The sequence below is a fragment of the Emydura macquarii genome, unplaced genomic scaffold (assembly GCF_026122565.2).
Source record: "Emydura macquarii macquarii isolate MOO-44397 ecotype Brisbane River unplaced genomic scaffold, CSIRO-AGI_Emac_v2 contig_3328, whole genome shotgun sequence".
NCBI lineage: Eukaryota > Metazoa > Chordata > Testudines > Chelidae > Emydura > Emydura macquarii.
The window spans coordinates 2,500,647-2,510,750 of record NW_027133465.1 but is presented as its reverse complement, the minus strand read 5'-3'; the positions used below and the strand labels follow the sequence as shown (position 1 = coordinate 2,510,750).

Below are 10,104 nucleotides of genomic sequence, written 5' to 3'. Positions count from 1 at the left end.
AGCCCAATAAAAGTTAAACAAACAATCTCAGGGCTGGGGAACTAGTTCAAATGCCTCTCTTGATTGCAGCTGGAGCAGTGTAGCCATTTTGTGAGTGTAAATTACTGATGACTTTAGCAAGGATAGCTTATACTTCTGCAGGCTACTTAGTAATGTCGCAAGTATGGAGCTGTCTGATTGTAGGAGTTTTTCCACATCTTGCAGCTAACCAGAAGGGCAATTACAAAATTAGGGTCTGGTCCAAAGCCAACTGATGTCAATGGGAGTCACTGAATCAGCCCTAAATGTAGAGGGATAATTCCCTGGAGTACATGGGGAATTATGCACCGACTAATGCCAGTAAACACTTGTTTAATCAAATGAGATGGGGAACATAAGAAGAATGTAGATACATGAGGGACTTTTCAATGTGTGAAATACAGTGAGGCGCATTAGCCTTGGACTGGATAAATACAATTTTTGGATACTCAAGGTTTGACAGTGTTAAACTGCTCCACAACACTGGTGACAACTGTGATAGTGTCATTATCTGATCAATATTTTTCACTCTCTTTCACCTGATTCGCAGAAAAATTATTTGAGCCTTTATGCACCCCCTGAACACCCTGTACAGCTATTTATATGGTATTTGGTAAAAATAACCATATTGTTTCTGGGTCCTCTTCTATACATATTGTTTAGCCTACCGCAGTGCCTAGTGCTCTGTCATAATCAGAATTATAGAAATGAGGGAACCAAACGAAGACCCTGCCCCAGAGAGCTCACAGTTCAGGATTATGACAATATGTGCAAGGTAAGAAGGATGGCCCTGTGGACAGGGCCACTGGACTACAACTCAGGAAGCCTGGGTTTAAATCTCAACTCAGGCACACTTTTCCTGTGTGACCCTGGACAAGTCACTTAATCTACAATCAGTTCTCATCTGTACAATGGGGATAAATACTTCTCTACCTAGCAGAGGTATTAGGAGGATAGATCTATCAAAGATCATGGGACTTAAATCCTGCAGCAAAGAGAGTCATAATTACCTGATATACAATGACTGGGAGTGTGTGTTGGCTGCAGGGTGCTTTACAAATGCAGGTAAGTCTGCTTGGCCAGTTGAACATCAAATCATTTCTCAAGAAAAAAGTGAAAGCACATGTTGGCTTCAGAGGATCAAATGTATGCCCACTTAACAGAACATTTCTTTCTTCCCATGAATTCGCGTTCTCTTTAAGACAGTATGTATAGATCACCTCTTGCACAGCTCTATATCTGGTGTAAGGTAAAGGAAACAGTTGCTGAACAGGTTGAAGGAATCACCATTATGATGAATACCATAATTTTAGGAATGAAAAACAAACCATGAGAGAAAAAGCTACTGTGCATCTTTATTGGTGACTCACAAAATCAACTGTCACCAACTCCCTCACCCCCGCAGTTACAATATAAGAGAATTTTTTCCTTGCAAGGTTCAACTGATTAGGATCTATTTTCCAACCTCAACATCTGCTTGCTTTTAATTCAGGGCAGGGAGAATCTCTCTTTACAAGAACCATTTCTTAAAAGCAAATGTGTCACAGTAATGACAGCACCTAGCAGGTCTAAAGCACTCAATCTTCAAAGCACTGTACAGACATGTAATTATTCCTCAGAGTACTCCTGGCTCTCAGTCCTATGGCTGGGTCACACACCCTTATTAACATCTTGCATTAAAAATTATCAGCTCTCAACAATGCTTATTCACTATGTCATGACTTTTGTTCCTCCCATGAGGATTTTAACCCTTTAGTTAAGTAAGATTCATTAATGCATCTCAAGTGCTTTGAAGATCTAAAGTGCTATATAAATAACACTAAGAAATGGTAGGGTCCAAAATCTCCCCAAAACAGTCTCTCTCCCGAACTCCCACCATTAAACTGACCACAGGATTCTTTGGTACAAAAATTATCTCCATTTTTCCCTAATATCATCACAAGTAGTCACATTACACATACAGACCCTCCATGCAGGTTAAGTCCATGGGAGTTGGCTACAGAGCTACAGAAGGCAGGAGTGAGGAAACCTCGGGAAAGGAATAACGTCTTTGATATTGTCCACGCCCAAGATGCACTGCAGGTAGCGCTCAAACCCCATTCCAAAGCCTCCGTGAGGGGTGGATCCAAACTGCCGGAGATCTAGATACCTGCAAATTAAAAAGTTACACTCACAACACGGTTCTGCTCAGGAAATAGTACTTTCCATTTAGAGTTTTTCCTTCATCTTAATGACTTTCCTTGACCCAGAGTCTTGTGACATCAAAAATTATCTGTAGTTAGAGATGGAAGACATCTAATTAGCTCCTTTCGTCCTTCCCCTACAGATGCTGAATTTTGCCCTACGGGGATTCTTTAATTTTCCATCGGGTCCAGTTTTAAATATTCTAAGTGATGGGGCTTCCAAAGCTTGCCCTGCCACACTATTCTGTGCTTTAGTTATGTCTTCACTGCAGAGTGAACTTGGGCTCTTCCTCAGGTGTTGCGCCTAATTCCCCTCCCCCCATCCACACACAAAACTCTCTCACATCTGGGTTTGGTGGTCTTTTAAACCCAGGCTAGCTGGCCCAGCTGGAGTGATGGCCTAGAACTTTCACTCAGGCTGGTAACCCATCCACTTTGGAGTGAGGATCAAGCTAAATCACTCAAGTGCAGGCAGGTCTCCAATGCCTTTCCACAATTCCTCCCATGTGCCCAGAAGGACAAACAAGTTCTCCCACAATTCACTGGGAAAGAATCAGACAGAAGCTCAGCATACCGCAGCACAAAGAACCCCGGGATATATCCCCAGAAGCCACAGCAACACACATATGTGGGAGCACAGCAACTTGGGTTCAGGCAGGGCTTTGCAGTGTGGCTACTCACACCTGCGATAAGCTAACCTGCATGTGCAGACCCAGGTGATGGTCACTGGAGATAACTCCACAGTGAAGTCATACTCAGAGTCTCTCTGCTGTGCAACCTAATGTTTCTTTCTTTGCGTAAAGTAATTCTGACTCTTCTTAGTTACACTGACTTGCATCACCCTGCCAGCATAACTTGCCAACTGATGTTATCTCAGATGTCCTCATGGGTAAGCTCTTTTCCAGTGAAATTCTTTTTGGGCCAAAAACTGTTTTGGACACAACAAAATTTTTCATGAAAAGTGTTTGTTTCGACAGAAAAATTTAGATTTTTCATCATAAAACCAAACACTCAAAACCAGAAACATTTTGATTTAGATATGCTGCAGCAGTCCCTTCATGGGAAATGTAGTTTAGTTTCCTTCTTGTCTCCATTCTCCTCTAAGGGCTGGACTCCCAGACTGGACTTCATGTCCCATGATGTCTGGCAACCAGGGACTCCCATGATGCACCACTTCCCCCAGCTGAATTTTCACAGAAAAAACCACCTTTCTGTTGGGAAAAAAATGCTTTTTGGACCAGCTCTACTCATGGGACATATCGCAACTTGTTTGGGCCATACAACTCTCCTTCCTTATTGGAAAGGAAATGCAACACTAAGGGTGGACGGATTAGAGCTGTATTGCCAGGCATGTATGCTTTAACAGTTTAGTCAAAATAAACCAAGATTTTTGTTTTAATACTTGTGTCTTTTTTAAAAAAGATTATGGGTCAAATTGGTTGATGGGCTTTCAATGGAACAACTTGTGCTTCAGTATTTGCTGGAATGAGGCCCAAATTATAAATTTATAATTATAATTATAAATTATATATCCAAAGCAATTACATTGATCGATTGCTGTGTATAACATATCGTAGAGATACACATATACCTATCTCTAGGGATGCTACACGAAACTAAGTTTTTGGACTCAGGTAGGTGGACAGATTACCTATAGTACAACTGGAATATTACTCTTCTTCCACTCATCAGTAACATTTCAGAACTGATCCCATATCACAATTAAGGATATACTCCCCAAGGGATTTTCTGGACTCTCCCATTTCCATCCCTTTTTACACTTGCCTCCTCTCTCAAAGCTTGATTTCAGGGGAAGACTATCACTGGAGGTAGCACCTTCTGGATCCCATCAGCCACTTCCTTGCATTGACCAGAGATGACTGTAGCTAGCCAAGTGAAGTGTTAACTCATTGAGAGCTAAGCACGTTGCCTCTACATAGTTCCTGCTGGCCTGGGGCTGAGGGACCATATTTGAGACCAGTACAAAAATATTTTCATTAGAGGGTTTTCTTTCCTTTTGCTGGTGTTTTGCCTGGGTTGGTGCTCATAGATCCATTAAAAAAAAAATGATTTCTCCTCCTGCCGGTGAAAATCAATACTTCCTAGCTCTTGTAAAGTGCATTTCACCTGTAAATCTCAAAGCACTTTAAGAGAGAAGTCAAACCACAGCCATGTGGGCATATAAGGGCCTGAATCTAGAGCCCTTTAAAGCTAATGGAAAGCTCTCCTTGCTTCAACAAGCTTTGGATCAGGCACTTAACCCCTTTCTGCTGTAGGAGCAACTCTCTCCCTATCAGTGCATTTGCAGTGGCGGAGTTGAGAAGTTTTCAATACTGCACTGACAAGAGATTCTCCTTTATGGTGGAAAATGCTCCTTGAGGTTCTCTTCATTCAACAAGCTGCACACTGCACATTTTTCACCATGCAATAGCCATGGACTAGTCCAGCATCCTGCCTCTTGCACTGGCTCACACATGAAGCTTAAGAGGAAAGTGAACCCTTCCCCCTGCACCTGGCCGATTGTGCAATGTAATTCCATGAAGGGAAATATTTTTCCATGACCCCAGCTGGCAATCAGTTTATGCCCTGCAGCTGGAGAGTTGATAGCCCATGTAACCTTTGAATCTTGCTAAACTATGCACTGCAATAACATCCTGTGGTGGTGAATTCCAGTAGTTCATTATATACCAAGTTAAAAAAGCATTTCATTTCATCCATTGTCCTTTTATCTTTGTGATATGCCCTTATGTTGTATTGCAGGAGCACCATCTTCGCTACCATTCACTGTAGGATGTATTTCTACCCTTTCTGTCTCCTTTCCAAACAAAAGAATCCAGCCCTTTTAATCCCCTCATTAACCAGCAGAGGTCAAGGTGTAAAGAAGCGACACTGAAAGAAGAGAGGTATGAACCTGAACATTCAAGGTGAGGAAATTTCTTGTAAAACTGAAAAAAGTGCTAGTGAAATTACAACAATCCCAAAGAAATCTTGCTTTGTTGACTGACCCTCCCCTCCCATGAGGGACGAGAGCAGAAAGAAAGAGATTCTTCTCACAGCTGGGAAGAAACTGATTTATTTCCCTTTGGAAAAGGCCTTGGATCCTTGGGTTGATCAATGATGACCTTAAACAACCTCCGTTCTCTATCTCAATGTCCCTCTCAGTTTCCTATGCTGTTCAGGTGAAATTTATGTGCAGGTGGTCAGACTGGATGATTAGAATGGTGGCCCCTTTCTGGCCTTACAATCTATGTATCTATAATTGAATATTTCCGTTTATATCCATGCTATGTACTGATGGTAGGTAGAACGTCTGTTTCTGTTCCACACAGGACATGCTGTGTCGGAGAGGCAGTCAGGACTGGAGAGCCAAACTTAGCTCCATGAACCAAAGACAAAGCATGAATCAGCACTCACTGGAGTCAATGGAAAAACTCTCCTTGACTACAGTAGGCTTTGTATGGGTCCTAAATTCTGATACCAGTTCTGACACTGACTTGCTGTATGCCACTGCAGGAAAGTCAGTTCCCCTTTCTGGGCTTCCCTATCTATGAAACAGGGAAGACAGGACTTCCCTGCTGCAGAGTGGTATTGTGAGTTGAACATTTGCATTGTGCCCGAAAGAGGAGAGAAGGCCTATCCATGCTGATATTATCCATTGGTTGGAATTGCTAGAACTGATGAAGCTGACCAGCTGCCATTGAGCATTGCTGTATCTCAGGTCTCCTCTGCTGCCCTGCTCTCCATTTTATAATAAAGGAGAAGAGTGGGACTGAGGAGGCAGGGGGTCCCAAAGACAGAAAGCAGGTAAAATGACATGGCCCTAGAGAGTTTTTACATTTAATGGCATGACGTTCTTTCCTTCTTTTGTTGCCACAGAGGGAAGGGTCGCCTCCACCCTATTCCGCATCTTGACAGAAAGATCATTCTTGCCACTGAAGCTCAGGGGAGAATATTACAATACGGAGAGGCCCATCTTGGCTAGTCCTCCTCCAACCAAAAGGAGAATGAATTCCAATGGGACGGAACAGCCTCCATCTCCAAAGAAAACATCATATCTACCTGTCTACTCTGTCGCTATTCCACTGAGCTAATGCTAGGAAATCCAGATTCCTAGGCAGAGAGGCCAAAGGGACAAGCGTGAAGCTACTTTCAACATTTACACGCACAATGAAAGTCAGAAAGAGGAAGCGAGTCCAGTATCTAGAGAGCATCTGGGCTGCTACACGCAGTCTGGGTGGGCATGGTACAAGAACTAGCAGCTCGGTGACAAAGTGTCCCTATTATTATTATGGTAGCATCTAGAGGCCCCCCCCTTGTTCTAGGCACCGTACAAATACAGAGAGTCCTTGCCTCAACGAGTTTACAATCTAAACAGGCAAGACAGACAACAGGTAGGAGGGGAAACAGAAACATGGCAGAGCCAAAAGAGAACTCAGATCTCCTGATCCCCCCTCAGTCTAGTGTTCTAGCCACTGGACCACTCTGCCCCTCTGATGATTATAACCAATCTGATAACTGGTAGCATTAAAATGAGATGACTGAGTTCCTTGCAAGTTGCAGTGGGGAAGAAAGGGCAGTGGAAGTAAACTAAATAACTGCACAAGCCATTGCCAAACGTCCCTCGCCCACCTCAGTCAAGGGAGGAAAACCTTCAACACACACCCAATGTATCCAACTGAAAGGGATCCAGATGGGTTCAGGAATTTTACTGTATTTTCTTATTAAAGCCCACTCATCAGCTGAGTAAATGATGGGATTGGGGAGAAGCAAAACGCAGTCTGTTTCAGATCACTGGTTCTCTCCTTCCACCCTCTTCTCCCAGTGGTACAATGGTTCCATTAGAGGCAAGCCACACCTTAAATAACACACCGAGGAGTGGTCACATTGTGATTTCAGAGGTCCCACAATGCTCAGTGGGAGAGGCAAACAAAGATACTCTGTTCTCTGCAGGATCTCAGAAAAGGGGCATTTTAAAATGTTTCCCGTGCAAAAGTTAGTCAACATTTTACTTTAATAATCACATGGAAATGTCAATGATCCTCCAAGGAGCTAGTGTGTCAGATTTGGAGACAAAATTCAATCATTAACATGTAAAAAAGAGCAAGTTGAGTCCTGCTGTAATTGTAAGTCTCAATGCAACTGGAACTGGGGAGTCGGCACTGATCAGTCCGTAATACTGAGGGTTAATTAGGAGCGGATACAGTGAAGCAGATCAGCTCCATAACTGCCTGCTCTTTGGGCAGACTGTGGAGATCAGGGTTTAGGCGCACTCTTGTGCATTTCTATCGAGGCCTTTCCAGTGCACCAGCCCCCTGCAGAATCCAGGTACCAAACCAGAAGCCTGGCTGCTGAGCCACTAGCATTACGACAGTGCCGACTGTTCCCTACACTGTGTTCAGAGGGCACATCTTCCTGGATGGGAGGTGCAGCTGGTGAGAGGGTGAGGACAGATTAGAAACTGCCTGTGCACCAACACAGACAGGCTGTTGACAACGACTCCTTGTGCTTCCCCCATGAAAGTTGGAAAGATAAGGAACAGCACAGCCTGCATGCTAACGTTGGTAGACTCCCTGCCATTACAAAAACAGCCTGCCAAAATCCCCCAGCACGGATCTTTATGGAGCTATTGTTTACAATCCAACCAACCAGCAGAACCCAATTCATGCACAGTCAGGTTGAATGCTGCAGGGCATAAGCTGACTTCCTATGGGAATAGTAAGATGTTAACCCTCCACTCTCCATGCACACTACAGCAATTAAACTAGGTGCATTACGTGTGCTTGCCACACTCCTCTGAAGCACTGAGTGTTGGTCACCGCTGAAAGCAGGAGAGCAGACTAACTGGATCAATCATCTGATGTATTATGACAACGCCTGTATCCCTATGACTTGTCTCCGTCACTATTCTCCGTTCTATGGGTGCAACGAGTAAGCCGAGACATGCTACGGCCATTGAACTCGAGCACCCCCCATGTACTGAGAGTTCAAACCCTGGGCCCATGGCAGCTTTCTGAGAACATGTGCTGCACAGATTAGTTGCTCTCTGCCTGCATTCTTACGTAGTGGTGTGGAGGATTCTCCATCACTTGCAATCTGTAAGTCCCGAATGGATTTCTTGCTGGGGTGTGTACCCCACGCAGGCCCTGAAGACTACTGTGGGCCGGAGAAGCCAATTAACAATATTGGGTTGCACCTGGAGGAGAAGCCAGGCTTGAAGGATCATGAAGCCCAGCTGGCCAGGAGCAGGTGGGTTAGTATAAAGAGAGAACATCTGCAGCAGAAAGGGACTAATGCCCAGCACTGGCGGTTGTTTTTTCAGACTTAGTATCAGGCCTTATGGCAATAAAAGAAGGTATCTCCGTATGCAGAAGTGATTTAATAAATGAAATTGTATTTCTAATGACAGAGTTAGTACTGATGGGGAAACATGTAGCATTAGCCTGGATCCCAGCACAGCTTGGGATAAGAGGGATTGAAGTGGTGGACAAAGCAGCTAAAAGCCCTGTAAGAAACAGACGGATTTATGTAGAAATACCCTTGAATAAACAGGAATTCAAAAGCCTAGCACAGAAAAATGTAAAAGAGGAATGAAAAATATTTGGATCAATGAAAAAAAAGAGGAAGAGGATTTTCTGAACTGTGCCCTGGGGTTGAGGATAATGACATATTTCAGGGCCTGGATAGGAAAAATGAAAAGTACTAAGTGGCCATTGTGGTTTAAACAAAAATCTTGAAAAAATGAGCACAAAGATGCACTGTGTGCATGCTGTAGGGCAGAAGAAACAATGATCACCTTTTATGGGCATGTCAGGGCTTTGATAAAGAAAAGGGAAAAGCTTTTGGAGGAATTTAAACAGTTTTAGGTAACAAAAGTCATATTACGTTACTTGGTACAAATATCAGGGCAATGGGATATAGCAGAAAGGCTTGGTTACATTACCTGAAGGACACAGGACAGAGTGAAAGGATATAAACTGCTGAATATTTAGCAATTATACTTGGTGATGGCTATAAACTATTCAAATAAGTCTGCTTTGCCATGGAGAGAGAGAGAGAGAGGGGATGCAGGGAGAGAGAGTCTACAGCCACTCTCTAGGAATAGAGAGGCAGCGAGGAGTAAGCCCTGGAGTCCTAGCCACAAGAGGGGAAGGCTGGGAAGAAAGGCTGGGCTGCAGGGCAAGGGAATGCCCCTGTGCAGCGGGTCTTAAGAGAAGGGTAAGAACATTGAAAAAGGGGTTAAGAGTGAGTGACAGAGTGAGGAGGAACTCTGCAGAGCCCGGGAGTGGGGCGAAGTGTGTATAGAGGATTGATTTGGGGAAGGATAGAAGAGTTTTTGTTCCTTTGAGTTGGGACATTACTACCCCAGCAGGGGTGGACTACATCACGACCTGGCTGGAGGGCGAAATCAGGGAGAGAGAGACCACTGCAGTGCTGGAGTGACCATTGGGAGGAGGCACCAGGTGAGCAGAGAGCCACTATGCCATGTCTGGCCACACGAAGTTGCTCCAGCGGTGAGTGAACTCCTTCACAATATGCCAGAGCGCCAACAGAAGTTATGGATTTGACACAGAAATTACTGGGTGAAATTCTCTGTCCTGTGCTAGGCAGTAAATCAGACTGGCCTACAAATCTATGGAAGATGAGAAGAAGTTGCATTCGTCCTGCCTACTCATTGCTGATATAAAGGCTTGTGGTACACTGGGCTGTGCAATTCCCAAGCAGTTTCAGGATGCAGGAGGGAATCCTGTATTCAGTACAGTCTCTTAATCCAAGTTATCAGTTTAAAAAGCATTCTCCCTAATGCCTATTTTATGTACTTTTTGATAAACTCTCCAATGTCTGAAACACTTTGCAAGGTCGCTCCTCTACCAGATGACTAACAGATACATCCTAAGCATTACTA

The 10,104-nt window shown here is 44.0% G+C and overlaps 1 protein-coding gene across 2 annotated transcripts in view; it reads right to left on the bottom strand.

The window, feature by feature from the left end:
* Positions 1–1,355: 1,355 nt before the first annotated feature.
* The window catches only part of NARS2 (asparaginyl-tRNA synthetase 2, mitochondrial), a 78,761-nt gene continuing 70,012 nt past the window's right edge, over positions 1,356–10,104 (bottom strand). The window contains exon 14 of one of the 2 annotated variants that reach the window (XM_067533187.1): positions 1,356–2,167. In XM_067533187.1, coding sequence (XP_067389288.1) covers positions 2,023–2,167 — 145 coding nt within the window. In that variant the 3' untranslated portion in view covers positions 1,356–2,022. The remainder of the gene's footprint in view (positions 2,168–10,104) is intronic. The other variant, XR_010917154.1, reaches the window with a different exon arrangement.